Source organism: Anoplolepis gracilipes, chromosome 4 (assembly GCF_047496725.1).
Source record: "Anoplolepis gracilipes chromosome 4, ASM4749672v1, whole genome shotgun sequence".
Lineage (NCBI taxonomy): Eukaryota > Metazoa > Arthropoda > Insecta > Hymenoptera > Formicidae > Anoplolepis > Anoplolepis gracilipes.
In genome coordinates, this window is record NC_132973.1 from 3,841,465 (window position 1) to 3,862,644 (window position 21,180).

Genomic DNA, 21,180 nt, shown 5'->3' on the forward strand with positions numbered 1-21,180 from the left:
TATAAAAATATGACTTATATTTGCGCAACGTTCCCAGAATGTTGTCGAGAGAATGGCGACAGTGTACGCCCCTAAAAGATAACAATTCGTGAGAATGTCAAGCATAGTCTAGAGACTCGACTACGGTGGCGTTTCAATGTGGCATACATACGGCGGATGAATTTCTTTTGATGGAAAACGTTCACATTGTTGGCATGAATAATTTACTTCGATTCGATTCAGATAGCAAAAGTGCCAAAGCAACTTTCTCAGATATAGTTTTTCTTTTCTTATTAAGAAATTAAGAGCATGATTAACAAGTTAATTAGCGCTGGTCAACTTTAATTCGTATTAAAATATGCGACTAACTATCGAGAAGAAATAAATAAATTAAAGGATAATTCATTGAATATAAAAATTAAGAATCTTATATTTAATTATTTTAACGATTTAGCAATCGAAAAGCTGAGGTTCTGAGAATTTAATTATTTAAGGATTTTATATTTATAGTTCTCAATTCATGAAATCTAACAGAAATTTAAAAGATATACATAATAAAGTCTCGTTGAGAAGTGCACTAGGAATTGAAAAAATTAAAAGCTTGAAACTCTCTAACACTTTTTAAATATAAAACTTTCTCTGAAAGAGAAACATTAAATTTTAAATTCTCTACGCGATTTAAGGTTTTATAATTTTGTGGATTTATAAAAAATGAGATTTTCCTACACTTCTAGATTTCGAAAATTTAAAGTAAAAAGAAAATTGAAAATCTGATAATTTAACAATTTAAAAAACCAATAAACCAAATTGCGCTTCGATTTAATTATCTGACGATGATTTGATTCAGAATGTCCTGCACTCGTGACGGGAACTTGAACGATGGCTAACAACGTGATATCGTCGTAATGATATGTCTCATACAGGATGACGCGCGTACGCATTCACCAGCCGTGCTCCATCATGAATTCATCGAACGTACATGTCGTGCCTCTAGTGCAAGATCTTGGCGCTAATGTCGTGATAATTAAATCGACTATACGATGCGCCTGAATATCAATCGGTCAGTCGAGCACAATGATTACATCTCGTTAACGGTCGCTCGTGATATTGCATTAAATGACATTAGCAACGCTGAGTGTTGTGGACAGGAACGCATCCTACAGGATAACCATAATAGGAAACATAAACAATCTGACGAACCGGTAAATAATAAGCTGATATTATGGCAAATTTACAAGTCCGTAATTGAAAGCATTTGGGTATAATCACGCAGATGTGCCTATATATCAATGTTTGAATTCATCGCAGTGATTTTCATGTTTTTTAACATGTATTTTTTCATCTAAACAGTAGTTGCAAATCTATAATGAATACTTCACTTGACTCTTATTCGCAATTCAAATTTTATAGAGATATCTTTTAAAATGTAATTGCAAATATTTCTTTCTGACATTTAAATATTGTGAGCATTTTCAATATCAACTTTTCTTGATTTACTTGTTATTTTGAATATTTTTTAGACACAAGATTTAAATACACATTTATAAAATTTAACTTTACAGCAACATATTTTTTTAATTATAGTAAAGTTACGATCTCTCCGTATTAAAAATTCAAAAGAGTTGTCATTAAAAACAAAAAAAAAAGAAAAAAGTTTAAAAACCACTGAACAATTATCTGTATCGCAACCCGTTGAATCAATCAATCGTACACGTTTAAGATCAGTTTTCTAAGCGCATCGATTCTCGCTACGTGCAACCGCATTCTAAGGCACCTTTTTCTCTCTCTTTTTCTCTCTCCATCTCTTTCTCGTTTCTTTCGCGCTAAAATCCCAAGTATGTTTGCGTTGTACACGTTCGCGAAATATTTCTGGCGCATACATCCGAACGATAATTAGTGTTGGGGAAAGCAGGATCGAACCGAGTCTCGTCCGAGATCGGAGAATCGCCGCTCTCTTCCGCTCGTTTTAACCCGCATTCCGCATCAGCGATATCAGCGTGAGCTATACGCCTTATTAATCTCGATCCGCGGAGGATACGTCCGTTTATATAGGGGAACACGATGCGCTACACGACGGAAGCTGAAAACGCGCGTCCTTCGGCCGAGCTCATGTCGTGTAATCCCGCGCGACGGCGACGGCGATGTGCTGCGCGCAATTAAATCCAACGATATCTCAGGAGATTACATTCCCGCGCGTGACAGTCGCGCGGGATTCGCGCCACTGAATCTCGTAAACCACGCAAAGTTTGTCGTCTTAGTTTACGATTTACAACGTGCAGTAGGAACACGACCAACGAACTCTATGCGTGCCACAACAAGCTCCGGCGTCAGCTGGAGGGATAATAGCTTCGATAAAGGATAGCGTTGTCTCCTTCGATATACATTCTAGTAAGAAAGTTCCCTTTACGTCTTACAGAGGATAATATCCTTAGTTATAATGAATAGTAAACTTTCGACAAAACTTGTATACAGAGCTTTTATGCGTTTACACTTGAAAGATAGCTACTTCTTAGAACGTACTATCTTCCTCCCTTTCCTTGCTTCTTCTGACTTTTTTTATATGACAGGTATATGGGAGAGCACGTTCGAGTATGTATAAAGTTCAGTAGACACGTTCGACCGGACTGGTCGTGAGGAAATCGCGTTCTAAGCCTCGCTCCTTTCCTTCCTCGAGATGATGTTTCCCCGAAAGCAGTATAACTTAGCTAAGCGCTAAGAAGCCCGTTAGACGGGACAAACCTTTAGGAGACAAAGCTTCGCGAGAGGCTGTTAATTGCGTGTTTGTGGAAACCGAGCGACCGGGTCGTAAAAGCACTTTCGTGTGGCGGCGTTTTAAACGACGATTGGTGATGAGTTGGAGAGAGAGAGAGGGAGAGATACATCTTTCTGGAAATAGTATAGTCTCTTCACAAAATGCCAGAAGAAGAAAAAAGACCAATGAAAGGAAAATAAACAGCATTTGTATTGAGGCATAATTAATTAGAAATAGATATCAAAAACACAAAACAAAGAATCAATTAAATATTTTAGTCTATTTTGAAACTATTTTTTTTAGTCATTAAAAAAAATTTAATATGACTCAAAATGTTTGGCATTTATTGCATTTTCGCAATACTTGTAACTTTCATAATTAATTAAGATGTATTTACAGCTGCATCTAGGGTATCATTCTTTTTTTATTATTATTATTCTACATTGCAATCATCTTCTTTTTTATTCCATTAATTTTTCACTGTAGATTTAATTATTTGGTGTGAATCCGCTGAACGAGTGCGAAAATAGAATAAACGTAGGCGGCGGATTAAGTTGTTAAATGTCCTCATGACTAAAGCAATTAACGCAACTTTATGTAACGACGACGACGACAAGGATGACGATGCACGCTACGGGGTGGATAATGAATCAATTTTCATTTAACGTCGATTAGCGTCTACCGCGTAAGGTACGATGAGATCCAAACTGGTCCGACGTGGGAAGACGTCCACGATCGCGGTGCTTTCTCCTTATGTAAGATAAAACGTCCGCGCGAATAAAAATGATAGACCGAGCATATATTTGGTCGCGTGTATAGGATGATTTTATCTACAGTGAAAATTTCGTGGGAGACCTAATTAATGTCGGTGAATGTTATATCAAGGAATATAAAACGATGAATTTGCTTTCAAAAGTGTGTAACTCGATGTGAAGAGATATATTTTACTTTTAAATTAAATTCACACACGGATGTGAGAAAGCTTTCATCTTTTGTCAGAATTGTAATCCTAAGATTCAACTGAAAGATCCAATATAGAAACGGAATGTTTGTATAGCTCAAACATAATAAGCAGTGAAAGAATTAAATTTTAAGTACAACTAATAACTTGATCAAATTGATCAATTTTGTTTTTATTCCTCACAATCAATTATTTACTCGATTTTTTAATCGTCGAGAATTATTTACTTAATTATGTCTTTAACTAAAATACTTTATTTTAATTTGAAATAACATCCAATCTTTTTTATTCAGCTGTCATTTTACCATATCCTTTATCTTTCTACGTTACTCATGATTACCATTACCAAAAAGGAGAAAAAGAGAAATTTGAGTTATCTTTTGAATTAGCACGCATCAATCTCGAAATAGCCGACATAGTTGTTAACGAGCTGTTGATTAAGCGACTCATTTATAAATATGACAGTGTTAATTACAAGTATTATATCGATCGCGGATCGGACGATGTGGCGAATTAATGGCGGTCCCGATTCAGCCGAAGTAGTTCTGAGGCGGAAAGACGGCAATTTCTTATGCGTCGGATTCTAGTTTCTAACGCTTCTTCTGAGCCAGCCGCTTCTAAACCGGACGCTTAATTAAACTCGATTAACATCTTACGATCGCGCGCTCGCTCCTTTAACATAAATAGCTGATTTACACACCCAATAACGCTGAGCAGCGTCGCAATGTAATTTATTAACTTATTGAATTTGCCAACTTAATAACAACTACATCTTTTTCGTGATTTTATTTAAAATTCAGAAATTATACACCTGATTTCCATATATGTAGAATCGATGACTGTTCTAAAAGAAGTAAAAAATATCTATTGATAAGCCGTCTTCATCATTATTATTTATCTCATCATTATTATCAATTTATTAGTCAACTGTGTCGAAACTACCAATGTTTGCCTTTAGTCATTTACATATTTTCTCCTTTATTTTGTTACATATGCTATCTTACATTCTTAATCATATCAATAAGTTTAAATCTCAGAGATTTAAGACACCGATTTGTTTCCTGTTCAAGAACCAATAAAAAGATACTATAAAAAATACTCAAATTTGGTTATTTTGGCACGAGTAAGGTAATTATGTACAATGATTAATTCCTTTTTTTCTTACATCTATCAGAGAAATTCAAATCAGCGTCGCGTTCAAACACTTCACCAATTTACAGAGAAATCATTCTAAAGTCAATTTTTTCTATTTTTCGGACACTTTTCTTTTTTCATAACACTTCTTCATTTAATAAATAAATGTCATATAAAAATATAATCCACCAAGTAACTATAATATTTTTATAATAATTAAATTAAGTTTAAAATGTCCCTTTTTATTGATGCAGCGAAGAAAAAAAAAGTACATAATTCATTTCACTCGGATTAATTGTATAATATGGTTTAAGTAATAATTGGACGCGAGATTAAAGAGCGTTGCGTACGGTGCGTGTTGCAGGACGTGGTGCACCGCGCGTAACCGCAGCTCTCGTGAACGATGGAGAAGGTAGGTTGATCGCCACTCCGGTTCATAAGGAGAGCATCGCCGCGAGGAGCAAGGAGGATCTCGCACAAGAGGCGGCTCTGGTCCTGCAGCAAGCGGGCAGTCTTCACTGCGTGGCACGCGACAACCGACGCAGTCTGCCCGGTCGCTTCAGCACCCTCCCGGCACGTCGTAATAAGAAACGCCCGGAGCTGCCGATCGATGTGACGTCTCGCCGCGGCAGCGACGAGATCGGCAGCAGCGCTACAGCCGCGGATCTCGGCACCCCGCGGACCAAGAAAAAGCCGCTGCTGCAGAGAAGCGTCAGCGATGCCGGCGCGAAGAAGCTGAAGAGTCCGCTGGCGCGCTTCTTCTCGCCGAAGTTGGAAAGGCGGCGACAGCCGGTCGGCCGAAGTGCGAGCGACGCCGATACCTGGACCCGTTACGGCGCACAGCGCAAGCGAAGTGGCAGCGAGAGCGAGGGCTCGCACCTCAGCACAGTCAGCCAGCGAGCGAAGAAGCAGCTGTCACCGATAATCGAGGCGTCGCCGCACGTTGATCAACAACCGTTTCACTTTGACACTTCGGTGTGCGCGGACCGCGAGAATAATAATCGACCAAAGCCGAAGAAGGGAACGGAAGGGAAAGAGGAGCGAGCGAGTCCGGTTATCGATGTCGATGACGTGATATCGACGGGACACCCCGAGACGAAAGAGACGATCGAGGAAACGACGACGATCGAAACGCACGTCGACGAGCTGGCTGATAGATCGCCCAGCGGAGAGGCCAAGGTGATCGAGCATCACATATTTGTCGAGGGCAGAGACGACGAAGGGAAGAGGGAAATTGCGGGACCTAGCCGTATTCCCTCACCTGCGAAGGAACGCAAACGTGGGGAAGACGAGGTCGACAAAGCGAGCGCGGATAGCATGTTACATAGCAGCCGCTACGATCTTCAGCAACGTAACCAGCAGGAGTCCACCATTCATAAGATGATTCATCGACTGTCCAACGATCGTTCGCCGCCACCGCAGCTGACCAGGACGATGATGTCACCGTCACCGGGATTCAGCCACAACAACAACCGGCCCTTCTCGTACACGAGACCGAATGAATGTTGCAGCTCACCGCCACCGGCGCAAACCAACGTCATCTACGCACAAGTGCAACCGGATAAGAAGAAAGCTCAGCGGAGCCATTCCGACAGCGACGAAGGCCTTGGTCTCGAAAGGAAGGACTCCTCGCGCGAGAATAGTCCTGCGGAGAAAGAGTACCGCAGAACCGAGTATTCATACAGCAGCGATCTGCGTCGCAACAATGAAATTAACGCCTTAAAATCGAGATATGAGGAGGATCGGAAAAACGGCGGTCTCTTCGGCAAACATTTGGACAGCTCAAAGGACTTTATCTCTAGAACGAACGAAGTCACGAAGCGTTATGAGTTCGATGATATCGATAGACGTTTCTACGACAAGCCCGAGAAATACACATCGACCGTGTTTGTGGACACTTCCGGCCGTGGCAGGGCCGACGGTATGGATTCTAAACGAAGAGACAGCGGTGAACTGCCAAGACAGAACGAGAGCGGAATCTCAAACAAGACGTCCGAGTTGAGCGCGCGGCGGGATCTCCTAGAGTCCAGAATCAAGTCCAGATTACTAGCCGACGAGATGTTCGCCGCTAAGAACAGCGCCAATATATCGGTGAAGAAGAGCGAACACGAGATAATCGACAAGCCGATCGTGCCGTCGCCAGTCACGCCGAATCGTATTGCGTCACCGAAACGATACATGGACACTTACATCACGGAGAAGCGAACGAACAGCAATGGCGAGAAGTACATTTTTGAGAAGGAGATACACGAGGATAACGGCAAGATTTATGGTTATGAGAAAAAGATTACCAACAAAATACCAACGAACGGCTACCTCGACACAAAACCGAAGGACGGTTACACCGTAGAGACCAGGACAGACAAATACGGTGACAAGTATATCGTAGAAACGCGCACGCACGAGGGTTACACTGATGATTTAAACTCGTTTCTCAGCGATCGTAATCGGAGCAGCCCGGAAGAGAGATTTCAAACCATTAGAAACGGTGGCAGCTCTTATAAACCATCGCATTACCTATCCGAGAGTACCGACTCAACGACGAATCACTTTCGCAGCGAATCGCGAGAAAATAAATTATCGTCGCCGATTATCGCTAAAAAACTGAACGAGCGCAAGTTCTCGAAGAGCGACGACTTCCTGGATCGGGAGAATCGGCCGATCGGACGCGTATTACCGAAGAAAAAGCCGTTCGAATCGATCCGCGGCATAAGCAAGTCGACACAACGGTTGGACGAGGTGACCGGAGAGAACGCCAGGGTTCGGGCACTCAGGAGCGAGTACACTACAAGGTCGCACGAGAACCTAACCAGCCACGCGGGATACGTCAACTCGAGACGGCCGACCGCGTTGCTGGACAGTCCGACGATGAACGGACGTAGGACGAGGTCGCCGTTTGCGAAGCGCCACTTGGTCAGTTTGCGCGAGGGCCCGAATGACGATTATGACACCGACATCTCGCAGATGACCAGCAGTCAGCTGGAGTCCAAGTATTACAAGGAGACACGCACCACCCAGAGATACGCGAACGGCGGTAAACATCCGATTCACGATGATTATGACAGCTCGCCGCCGCGGATACGTACCGATCGCGGTGGCTATAATTCTAGCCGATACGACTCGGATACCACTGCCAGGGACTCAATCCGCTGCGAGACGCGCTATGATGAGACGTCACGTACTCTGAGAAAAGAGCACCGCAAGCTAGACGACGATCCGAAGAAACCGCTGAGGCGATCGCGCAATCGGCTCGACTACTTTGATGATTCCGACAGCCCCCGAGGGAAGGTATCCTCGATCAGTCGATTGGAAACTTTCGACGAGAGTCCGACTAGACCACCCCGGACTTACCACGAGGGTAAATCGAGGCATGCGAGACAGGAGACGCGCGGACACATCGAGCGTCGTCATCGTGAAACTCAGCTGAACGATCCGGATCGCAAGGATCGACTGGCCGATTCTGGGATCGAGAACGATTACAGGAGAGACTCGCAGGAGGCGGACAGACGCGAGCAGCTCGAATCCGAGGACGAGGGCTTCGTCAGCCGGCAGTTCATCAAGCATGAACGACGTCATACGGATCGTAACATGAACCTGACGCCTACTTCCGATCGACGCAAGTACGACAAGTACGCAAACGATTCGTCGAACGCGAAACCGCCGCTGGTTACCGCGAAGCCGCCCACCGGCGCCGCCGACAAGAAGTACGAGAAGAAAGTGACGAAGAAGAGCGGCACCATGAGCAAGGTCAAGCAGCTGTTCAGCAAGAAGGAGAAGAAAGCGAAGGAGGAGAAGGACAAGAAGAACGCGAGGAGCAGCAGCAGCGGCGCCTTGACCGACGACGAAGTAACGATGAGGTATCGAGAGTATCGCGGCGATCAGCTGAGAAGTGCCAAGAGCGCACGGGATTTGGGACATCGCAGCGACATCAATCAGGTAAGAGAATCTCTTTTTTTATTTCCTTTTCACGGTAGCCGTTCTTTTCACGCGCCAGATTAACTAATTCAAGGTTAAAACCGCGGTCGAACGGATTACGTCAACGATGATACCTGATGATTGATTGATTTTGGCATCGCTATTTTTTGTTGATTGTGAGTCACTGAATCTTGTGTTAAATAAAGTCAATGAAATCCCATATGGATGTATTGTATCAGTTTAAAAAAAGGCGGCATATCAGAAATTTTCACATGAAAAAGTGTAGCGATAAAAATAATTAACCATTAGCGTGCGAGAAAAAAGTTTGTAATATGTTTTTTAATTGATACATTTATATATAATTTATATTAATATATTAAAAATATAAATTAAAATCATAATTATAAAATTATCGATGTATATAAAATTTATCAAAACTAAAAGAGAGAGATATATATATATATATATATATATATCTGTTTATATTAATTAACTTGTGCATTTGTAATATTTCTTAACAAATAGAACAGTGTAATATACTTTTACGAGAGAGATAAGTCCACATCTTTTCGAGAAAGAAAAAAATGTAAATATATGAATCATAAACTCGATCAGTTCAAGCTAATATATCGAACACTGTATTTCCGGCATTTTCCAACTTGTCGGCGCTGTTCGCGGAAAGAGAATATACACGATAATATATGATCGTGCGCGACTGCAACTGATAGCGTTTCGAACATCATCTCCGTTATTCTGAAAAAAGAGGAGATAAGGCTCGCGTGATATTAATCAGGATGACCGGTGCGCGCGAGAGTTACAGGGCGTTACGAAAGATTCCTGTTCCGCTCACGCCGTATTTATGCGATTGTCGCGGATTAAAGGTGAGAGAGACGGTTCCCGCGTGCGGTTTTGCTTCCGCGATCGAACGTTGTATAATTTTCTCGCGTATTTTCCGCGACTTTAATCGTCGGCGACGCACCGATGTTCGGTACGCGTGGCAAACCGGAAGTGACCGAGTAATTGAGCCCCAAGTCGTCGCCGACTGCCGTTGCAATTGCGTCATGTCTAACTGTACACCTAGCCGGCCTTTAAACATCTAGTCGTGCTGAAAAGCGCGACTTTAACGGGCGACCACGTGGTAGGATTGCCGCCTACGCTTGGCGTAGAAACATATCCTTTTCGGAATATCTATCATGCAAACGCACACATATATACACAAGTTGCGACAAGGTAATGCGACACTCGACTCTGCGAAACCCATAGATAAACTCTGACACACATGTTGAATCGAGTTGGCTCGCATCGCACGTGATGACATTTTATTTTTAACTTTAGTTTAAAAAAAAGGCGGTATATCAGAAATTTTTATTAAAAATATAAATTAAAAGTTCAGTTTTTTGCGTTATTTTCCATATGAGATAGATAAAAGTATAATACGATATATATAAAAAAAATGGTACTTATATAATTTATTTTTTTTCCCATATAGACCTAACTTGATAAAAAATTAAAAATGACGAAAAGTACAGCAAGTTTTAATTATATACAAACTTTTGAAATATTTTAATGGTGATAGAAGAAAAATCTCAGATTTATTAAACATTTTATTATATACATATAATATATATGTAAAATTTTAATAAAAGTTGATTATTTTTTTAACTTAGTTGAAAACGAAAATGAAAATAAAAATAAAAACTTGGGAAATATTACAAATTATTAATATTCATCTACTATGACATACTTTCAGTTAACTCATTTTTTTGCGCAACACGATTATTTGACAATTGCTGAATTCGATTCATTTACCAATAGACAGTTACGAATGTTATTGTTAGACTGGAGAATCTTGTACGAGATGCACGATAGGCTCGTCGATCTCGCGAGTTAAGCGGGATAGACGGTACCCCGTAACGGAGCTTTCGCTGTCGGACGTCGCCGGGGTCCCGTATGAAGAGTAATGATACTGCGTCCGCGAGCGATCATCGGCATGAAAGCCCACTGCCTCCTCTCTTGGGAAATAAGTCGAAGTCCCGCGCGCGCGCGCACACGGAGACTCGCCGGACGTAACATTTAACCCGAATGATAGATAATTCTCTGCGCTCGCGCGCCGTGCCCCGAGGAGATTTTTCCTCGCAGTAAATCTCGGAACGATCGTTATTCCTCGATTGCGCAACTCATCAAGCAGCTCGCCCGCCAGGTATTCAATTTCGCGACGAACAGCGCGCGATAAATAGAATACACGCACACATAGGGTAACGCACTCGACGCCAATGTGTATGTATAAGAGATAGCGTATCTTTGCCCTATCGCCTTCTGATTAATCGGTTATTTAATATTCCGCTGTTGTCTCTGTGTTCGAAGCATAGGGGCTCGGTCGATCCCGACCGAGTGCTCTCGGCTCTAATTTCCCTTAAGCGAGCTCCTAACTCGATTACGCGCGAGCACGTGTTATTAACACGCGTTCCTGCCGCCGCGCTCATCCAAGTCGATTTACTGCGCGTTACAGCCGTAAACGATTTGCGGTGAAGGTCGCGATCGCTGCCGGCCGACCGGGTGCTGTAAGCGCCTGGGTAACGTGCGTCATGCGAACGCACAAATATAAAATATCGACGCCATTATCTAATTAGACGAGCACGCCGTAAATAACTTTGCTTATATGAGATATATATATATATATATATATATATCTCGCTGCTGCCGGCGTGGAAAGGGAGACAAAATTACTCGCTCGTTCAAGCGACGAGCATTTTCAACACGAGAATCGTGAGAGCCGCCTGTTTGATAATGACTCTCGAAATACACATCTCTCCCCTCCCCTTCCCCAGTAAAACGTATTTGTTGCCGTAAATCACGGAAGAAAATCAAGCACTACGATAATCTATTTTATCAATCCTTCGCAAACTATCGGTAATAAATTTTAATTTTCCTTCAAATATTCGTTAAAAATAAATCTAATATAATTTGTGTCTTATTCGCAGCTATAATTATCTGTTTTTAACCAAAAAGTTTTAAGAAAGTATTCTTTATATTTAACTAACAATTTCCGATGAAAAGTAGCAGAGATATATTTTAAAATTCCGTGCAAAAAAGATCGGCGCAAAGTTTACACAAAAAAATTTGCTCGGACAATAATAGAATAATTTGCCGGAGATTGATACACATGCTCGAGGAAGCGTCAAATAGCTCTCGTAGATGCGATCGCGTTTCATCGATGAGAGATTAATGGACCACAGCGTGTCGTCGGCTGTTGGACCGAACCCTGCCAACTCTAAAAAGAAAAGTATGACGGTAAAGGAAAAAAAAAAAAAAAAAAAAAAAAAAAAGCGAGCGTGAAACGCGCCCGCAGAACGGATCTCACAACGAGTCGTTACACAACGCGTGTGACAGGTGTTTGTGCGTCGAGAGTGAATTGAACTGAGAAGGCGTCTCGAATTTTATGCACTCCACTTGCACGCTCGTAGACTAACGATCGTCTCGTCGCGAACCTACACGTGACTAGGATGTACCTCGACTAAGCTCGTTATTAGCTCGTAATTCATCTCGTCGGACGATCTATTTGTTGAATCTAATTCGCGACTATGTGCCATTATCCCATTTTCTGTCATTCCGTCTCCGTTAATCCCCCAGTGCTTTCGCACTTTGTCATTAATCGCGGCCACGTCGCCCTGGGACACGACGAAACCCATTTGCCTCTCCCCGCTGTTCGACAACGTCCAACACAGCGGTTCGTCGATCATCGAAACCGTATTTTCCTTCCTCCTCCTCATCACCCTTACCCTTTTCCCTCCTCTCGTCGAACGAGTTACACGACTGGGGGCAAACAAACCGCGGCATGCACCGACGAAGGTGTCTGCCCGTTCTCGGCGGAGACTTCGTTTTCTCACGCGGCGGGACTCGAGACTCGGTTGTGCAATTTGCATGGCGCGAAATTATAAGGCGCTAAGTATCATTTTTCAAACGTGAAAGTTCCGAAGTCTTATTGACCAATTTCATCACGCTACACAACTTGCTGTATAATTCGCGATATATGTTTGACTAATTTCGAAAAAAATATCTAACATTGTTATTTCTATAACAATATATATGCAGAACGAGATAATTATTTCAATTACGATTTTATATATTTACATTTATACGTTTTCGATTAAATATGTACCTCAACAATGATTATCCGTTGATTACAAATAAGAGTAAAAATTTATTTTATTCTATAAAAATATTTTTTAAATATAGATTTTTATTTTATTCTATAAATAATATATACTATACCATAAATAATATTATTTGTATGAGATAAAATATTAATTTCCACATATAACTCTTGATGATTTCTCACCTGCGCACATGCACGTCGCGTTCTTCCTCGCAGGTGTTTGCGCGCACGCGAATCGAGTAGCATGTAAAGTTGGACTCGCTCGGTTGCGGCTGGAGGCTGCGTGCGCGCGCGCGCGCCCGCGAGATGATCGAGCATTATCGTATCTCGGAACACCCACGCGCGCGGCCGCCGCGTCGCACGACGACGAAGGAAAGAACGGGCATTGGTGTCGCGGCCGACCGATCCACGCCCAGGTGCAAAGACACATGCTCTTGCACGGAGGCGCGGTGGTGCTTTCGCAACGACCGCCGGCGTAAAAGGGACCAAAGATGTCGGTAGCGAGAGGGAAACAGACGGGGGACTGATGGCGCGAGAAAGAGAGAACGAACGAAGGAGGGGGAGGGGGCCGGAGAGGGCACGCGCAAAAAAGGCCCATTAACTTCACCGTAATCCGGCAGGAGAGGTGGCGGATCCCCGCGACGCGACTTGCCTTATATCGCGCTAATTAATAATAAATGGCCGTAAAACGAAAAGAGTATCCTTTATTTTCTACCGCCGGCTTCTTCAACCCTCTCCCCCTCTCCCCCTAGCCCTTTCTTCTTCGTCTGCTTTTTCCTAGCTATATTTTTTTCGACAACTGGCGTTTTCTGGCTCGTCGGTCTATCTCGCCTCTGTTTGTCGGCTTTGTACTCGAAACGTTGAATGCTTCATTTTCCGCTTATGTAATAATCCGGATAATCGTGAATCATTCCAATGTCTCACTTTCGTCACGCTTATTCGAAGAACTTGCGCGTTATCGCGTCACATTCGTAGCCTTAGCGTTATAAATCGTATCGTAGCGCTGTGTATATATTGAGTTGTAAGTTATGTTACTTCGCATAATCTCCCGATTGTCCGTAGGGGATTTATCCAAGGATAGAATAAATCTGTCTATCTACCTATCTATCTGCCTACCTTGCTCGCCGATTAATACCACCGTTTCGCGGTAGCCACACTCGGGACATTTACTCACGCATACTACATATATCCTCTATCGGCGATGATAGAGTGTCGCCAATAAGTACATTATCCAATCACATAATTTTTCTTAAACGCAGTACCGATCATAAAGTTTGCGAACATAGTCGATAGAGAGATAGAAATGATTTTTAATTTATAACTTATCTTTTTATTGTAATTTAATACATACAGTGAAAACTACCATATAAAAGATTGTATAAACATTTCTATGTCGATATAGAATTTATTTAAACTCGTATATGCAAGAGATTTAATTTAATTAGCAATCTGATCAGCTGATCATTGTTCAGATAAAGCTAACAATATTACTGCGATGATCAATATCTTTGTGCATGATAATTGTCATCAGTAATTATCTGCCGGCAATACTTCTTCAATGTAATGTAATGTGCGATGCAATCTATTATCGATTTAGAATCAATAAAAAACTTATTAATTAATATCTTTGTAAACAAAAAATATATTAATATTACGCAATATTATGAATAAAAAATTTTCCACAAATGTGCAAGATGATTTATTCGAATGAAAAATGTGAAAAATCGCGAACAAGTTATTAACTTGCGATTGTATTACGCATCCATTGCGAACGCGATACTTTCGATGTGAAAATTCCGATCGCATGCCGCGGATTCTATTCATCAGAAATCGGAATTTCGCGGAGAGGTGAACGTACAGAGAGGTGCATGCTCGAAAGGATCGACGTTTATCGACAAGGGAGATCCCTGGTATGCGACGAGGCCCGCACCTCCTTTACTATGCGCGTTGCACCCACGAGCTGTGACCTACACACGGACGCGCACCCACCCACCCGTGACGCGCACGCCGCCGCGCCGCGCCGCGCCGTCGAGAGAACCGTATCCCATTTCTATCGAAAGTTCACACTAATGGCATTTGCTCTACACACATCGTGCACGCGGCCCGAGATAGACCGCAATCAGCCAATTACAATTTATTAGCTGGCGCGGGCGTGTTCGCGGCTCTGAAATAAACAACTCGATACACCGGACTGAGCTGGCCGATATCGCGAGCTTTTTGCGCGGTGTCTGCACACGTCATAGCTCGATCAAACACAATCACCTTCGATTCGTTATTGAGACCTTATTCCGGAAATATAACTATCCGGATATATGAAACATAATAAAACATGTTTGTGCAATAAAGCGTGATGATGGTTAGATATCAAAATAATGATTATTCGATTCTTTATTTTATTATGAATACTTAGATAGCATTAGTGTCCGTGAAATAAAAAAAATAATTAAAATATAATGTTAGGAACAAAGAGAGAAAGAGAGAGGGAGCACCTTATTAAATTATTAGATATTAAATTATAATATTGAAATGTTAGAAAAAAAATTAAAAAAAACACCCGTTAAGAATTTCACGAATTATATATCAATATTATATTGAAAATATCGACCCTATATATATATAAAATGGTTTTTTAACATTGATATTAAAATAAGAAAACCGATAAAAAGCGATAATACATCTTACAAAATCAGATTCGATCAGATTGAGACATTCGATCAAACACAATCACCTTTGATTCATTATTGAGGCCTTATTCCGGAAATATAAGATATATGAAACATAATAAAACATGTTTGTGCAATAAAACGTGATGGTGTTTAGATATCAAACTAATGATTATTCGATTCTTTATTTTATTATGAATACTTAGATAGAATTAGTGTCCGTAAAATAAAAAAGATAATTAAAATATAATGTTAGGAACAAAGAGAGAGAAAGAGAGAGGGAGCACCTTATTAAATTATTAGATATTAAATTATAATATTGAAATGTTAGAAGAAAAATAAAAAAAACACCCGTTAAGAATTTCACGAATTATATATCAATATTATATTGAAAATATCCACCCTATATATATATATATATATATATATATATAAAATGGTTTTTTAACATTGATATTAAAATAAGAAAACCGATAAAAAGCGAAAATACATCTTACAAAATCAGATTCGATCAGATTGAGACATTCTAACGACTTTAGTCGCATCGCGTGTAGAAAATGACCGACGAAGATGATGACGAAGAATAAATCGAAACTTCATAACAAGATGCTAAATTCCTATGAATCGTCGAAGATCGAAACACCGGTTATGCACCGCGATATCGCGAGAACGCAAGAAAGAGAAAAACGATAGGAGCGGTGCGGAAGAAGAGAAGGGAAAACGATCCCTAGAATATTCACGTTCACGAGAGAGCATGCTTTGGAAGCTAGATGCACTTTGCTTTATGGTAGGCGGATCATTCACACCTCCACTCCGGTGGAGGCCAGGCCGGTTGTTGCGCCTGGGTTAAAGGAAAGGACCAGCCGGGACTGGATAGGACATAGGAACTGGATCGCATTCCCCGTTCCGTGGGGCATAAAACCGCTGAGATAATATTGCCCGATAGGTTATTTATTGATATCTCGAGCTTAGAGGCTGCCACGATGCTCTATGCCCGATGTGCCATCACGGAAACCTTTCGCGAGATTGCAGGAATACTCTGCCACGTTAGCTTGGCTTCTTCATACTGTTATATACGAAACCGTCTGTATAATATCCTGCTGGAGGTATTGTTGATAGCTCTGAGAGATACTTGTCTCGGTAAAACCTCATCAAGAGCTGTGGCTTCGATACGCGACGACGGTCCCTAAATAGTACTCTTTTTCTTGCATTTTTAAGAAAAAATCAAAAATTATGATAAAAAAGTTGCAAATTTGAAGAAAATACTCTTTATGAATATATATTCTATAAAAATTTTCATTTAAGAAATATTTCTAATCTCAGCACCATCATGATATATTTAATTAATGAAAATATAAAGATAAAATAAAATTTATCTCTGTTGAATTAAAAAAAGATTAAAATTTTTTGTTCATTTCCATCGCTTACGACACAAGGATATCTCGATAAGGAGAGAAGTCAATTGAAAATTAGTTCAAAGAATCTGTAGATGATAATACCCAGCTCCACTTGAGACGGGACTAAAATACCCTGTGTACGCGATGTGTAGGTTTCGGTGTAGGTGTTGGGACTTGGGACGTAGGCGCGATATATCTCTTGTCTCACGCGGAATCGTATCCGCACGGATCTGCGACGGTTCGTCGACTGATTCGTGCGTCAGTTTGATGCCTATAAACGCGACAGACAGGCGCGAGATATTCCGCGTTCACTTTCCAATTTCTGTATTCCGCCTTCTTCGCGCCGTTTTAAGCAGGTTCGTCCGTCGTCCAAATCGGTCCGCGATCGCGATTTGCATATTCAACGAGATCCGCAGATAGCTCCGCACGCCTCCGACTGCTTTTTCCGAGTATACGCTTACGTGTACGGGCTACGCGCATATTTCGCGATATCCGTCGGGCATTAAGCTAACTCGCGCACCGTTATGAAATACTTATATAGCAGGCGTCAAGAAAGTGGCGATCGGTCGCTTCGTCGGAATTTAACATCGCGGTTAAACGAAAACGTGGCGCGATCTTCTCGCGATAATTCGAAAAGAGAGAAAACGGTACAGGGGACTTTTTAAACTTGCTAATAAGTTTGCAAAAGTAGTCTGATGTCCCGTTAACGTAATTCTTAATCAGACTCAATTCTCTTCAGCCTTATGAATCTTCCTCCCGCTCCTTTCTCTCTGCTCTGATTACAGTATTGTAGTAAAATCTTCCCACAGCGGTGAAAAAGGATAGACCGGAGGTCAGTGAGAATCCACGCGAGAGATCTGCGAACACGTCGGCGAGAAACGAAAGAACGACGCGAGCAGGTTGCAACGAAGATTTCCCTCGGCGGGGCGCACGCAGCACGGTTTCGTGCCAATCGTTGCACCGGTTAGAAGTAATTAATTACGCGAACGAGCGATTAATGATGCCTCGAAGCCCCTCGCGGCCGAGCGGCTCGCTCGCCAAACGTCATCCTTCAAGCCTTGCGGCTCGCTCGATCGGACCCACTTTCGCGAGGACGCGATTTTTCCGAATGCCCGACACGCAAGAGCCGCTCTTGACTTATCTTTAGCGATATAGCGCGGAAAAAATCGCACATGCATATGTAAATGTATGCGAGATGTGCGGTAAACATGAGAAAGATTGTAGAGATTTCCCGATGTTGATATGCTTGAAATTGAAAGAAAGGTAAGGCTTCTCAATTGATAATCCTCTGACGCGACTTGATATATTATTATACATTATATACGTTAAAATATTCTTATTGTGGTGGATTTATCATGTGATTAAAAGTAACTTGTTTTTCTATTGTAGATTATCTTATAATAATATTTCAATTTAAAAAATTACGCACTTTATTATAAGCTGCCTACAATTTCGAATGGATAATAATTATTTGTTTATTTTTTTTAATACAAATGCGATTTAGAGACATAAACTCTTTAATTAACAATATATCGAGCAATTATAAATAGGAAAAAATTTAAGGTATTTTATTTTTATCTTTTTCGCGGCCGATATACTACCAATAAGATACATAGAAGCAAAGTGATGTATGAACTTCGACGACAGTTTTGAAAAAAAACCAGCTGCGTGACACACTTTCTGTACACAACGAAACACAGTCACGTTTAGAACATGGCACGGCGGCGCGTCAGGTGCGACAAGGTCTCCCAAGCCCATCGTTGAATCGATTGCGCAGGTGTAGAATGCCGTTGTCGCTTGGAGAACCAAATCGGGAATGGTGAGGTGAGGTCACGGTGGTCGAGTCGGCCAAAGAGCCGACGCAGAAGTGGCTGATTATCCGCAGGAGGTGTCGTCCGGACGTTTTTGGTATTAACGAGGGAGGCGATCTGCATAATTATGCAACAATCTGCCTGTGCAGCCCTTTCGCCATTCTACCTGCTGCGGGGCTGAAAGTCCAGGGCGAGTGCGAGAGCGATAATCTACATAATTGCGCAATCATCGACATAAAGTGAGATTTTAATAATCGGCGCCGCTCGCTCGCGATTGGATCGCGCGTGGACTCGTTAAACGGGACGCGTAATATCTCGCCGTGCATTTTGGATTTTACGATACTCGTCGCGTCAGCATTCACGTCGACGTAAATCACTCTCCGATCCGCATATGCAATCATCACGTTTACAGCCGTCGCGCGTATAATATGCCGGATTTTACGATTTAAATTTGGGCGAAACATTGGTGCGTAAAATGCATCTCTCATTATTAATTTATTTAAAATTAAATATCATTATTATTTTTTATACTTTAAAAACTAATCGTTTTTTAAATATTTTTCTATATTCTACGGTATAAAGAATAATTAATTTATAAAATTGTCCTAATTACAAGACTTTTTTTTTACAATAAACAGCTTTATAATTAAGAGTATTTTCAAATTATTTTTTTTAATCTTGTTAAATATTAAATATTAAATTTTTAAATTGTGATTAATTACAAAATTGTCGACTAAATATAAAAAATTTATAACTCCACTAACTTAAAGATTCAAATAAATAAATTATTTCTTTTTGCAAATTTTTTCAAAGACACTCCACGACGTTTCATAATATACATACATATATAGGACGAGAACTATGTACGTAAATAGGAACGCGAGACGAGTGCTTTGTTGTACTGAATAGCTGGCGACATTATTCATCTCTTTCCAGAGGTAGTTCATCAATACGCCTCCGGTTGAAGGAAGGTCGAGTGGGTTGCTTATGTAATTATTAACTTAGTTAGTTACGACAACGTCGCGTATTACATGTGCGGGTGGTCCGTTTCGAGCGCTGCTGGCGAACAGTGGCACAATACGAGTCTATACATTACTAAACGTCGATACCTTGATCGGCGCGCTTTGCTCGCCACTTCCTTACACGTCGCGTACACTTTCTTGTAAGACTCGACTAATCCGGACATTAACATTCAATGCCTGACTCGTTCCAGTGTGTACCAGAGCAAATCGGGCAACCGTTTTTTCGACCGGTAGTAGTTATTTATATCAGCGGTATATATACACCAAGATATTTCCTATAATTATATAAAATCATGTTTCTCTCTTCCAGTATTAAGTATTCTTTTGCCTGTTATTATTTAAAGATTGAATTTTCAATCAATTCGAGTAATTTTTTTTGACAAAAAAGTCAAATTATCACAATTCTATATATATCGAATAATTTTTTATTATTTTATTTTTTTTTTATTTTTATTTGTGCGAGTTGGCCACGTAATCAGGAACCCTAAGAAAACTTGTTGTAAAACTAAAAAAATATTAATTAACGTATTCATTATAATAATATACTCGTTAGAGTAAAATTGATACTTTTAGCATGCTTTTGATCATTCTTGTTTTGTTTAATAAATCATCTTGAAATATGTTTCTCTTTCAAATATTTGTGTATTATATATTGTACATATAATCAGCTTCTAATAAGTTTCTCTAATAATTTAACTTGTAAGAGATATCAAAGTATTATTGAACAATAATCTCGTGTAGAAAAAAAAACCGATGTTTTCTAGATTATTTCTAACAATGAGAAAATTTTATCTCTCATCTTATATAATAGTAAATATAGGTATTTTATTTATATATCCGCAATATACAAATTAATTTTCCAAGTCAAAATAAGGCACCTAGTTGTAGTCTGAAACAAAATTTTCTTCTTTATATTTTTATAATAATAACATGTATTATCTTTTATTTAAGATTTTGATATCTTTAGGAAGGAAGGCCATAAATATTATTTCACTTAAAACTTTTAAAGCTTTCAATATGCTACTATGCTATTGGAATATATTATTTATGTCTTAGGAATAATATTATTCGACATTTTCCTACACTCTCTGCTTTGATAAAAAGAAAATGTAAGGCAATAATTTAAAATTAAGATTAAAAGAACGTCATTAGTCTTCTTGCTGGCAGTTATTTACTCTGCCTAGCAAAATCGCCGACATTCTTCAGTATCATTTACCAAGCATGCGCCTAGTTTGTCTAGATGCAAGATAGACTCCGGTCGCGAGAGTGTCTTGAGAGCTCGTTATCCGATTTCCCATTGGCTCTGGCGATGCCGCCGACGAAGATTGCCCGGATGTTTTGCATACTTCTGATTACGTGTTATCGATCCCGGTGAGCGAGAACCGAGGCT

General features: G+C 40.7%; 1 protein-coding gene across 1 annotated transcript in view; it reads left to right on the top strand.

Annotated features, from left to right (window-relative positions):
• Blo (bloated) overlaps positions 1 to 21,180 on the top strand; it is a 109,075-nt gene that overhangs the window by 15,402 nt on the left and 72,493 nt on the right. Inside the window, exon 3 of the mRNA XM_072891657.1 lies at positions 5,191 to 8,762. Coding sequence (XP_072747758.1) covers positions 5,191 to 8,762 — 3,572 coding nt within the window. The remainder of the gene's footprint in view (positions 1 to 5,190; positions 8,763 to 21,180) is intronic.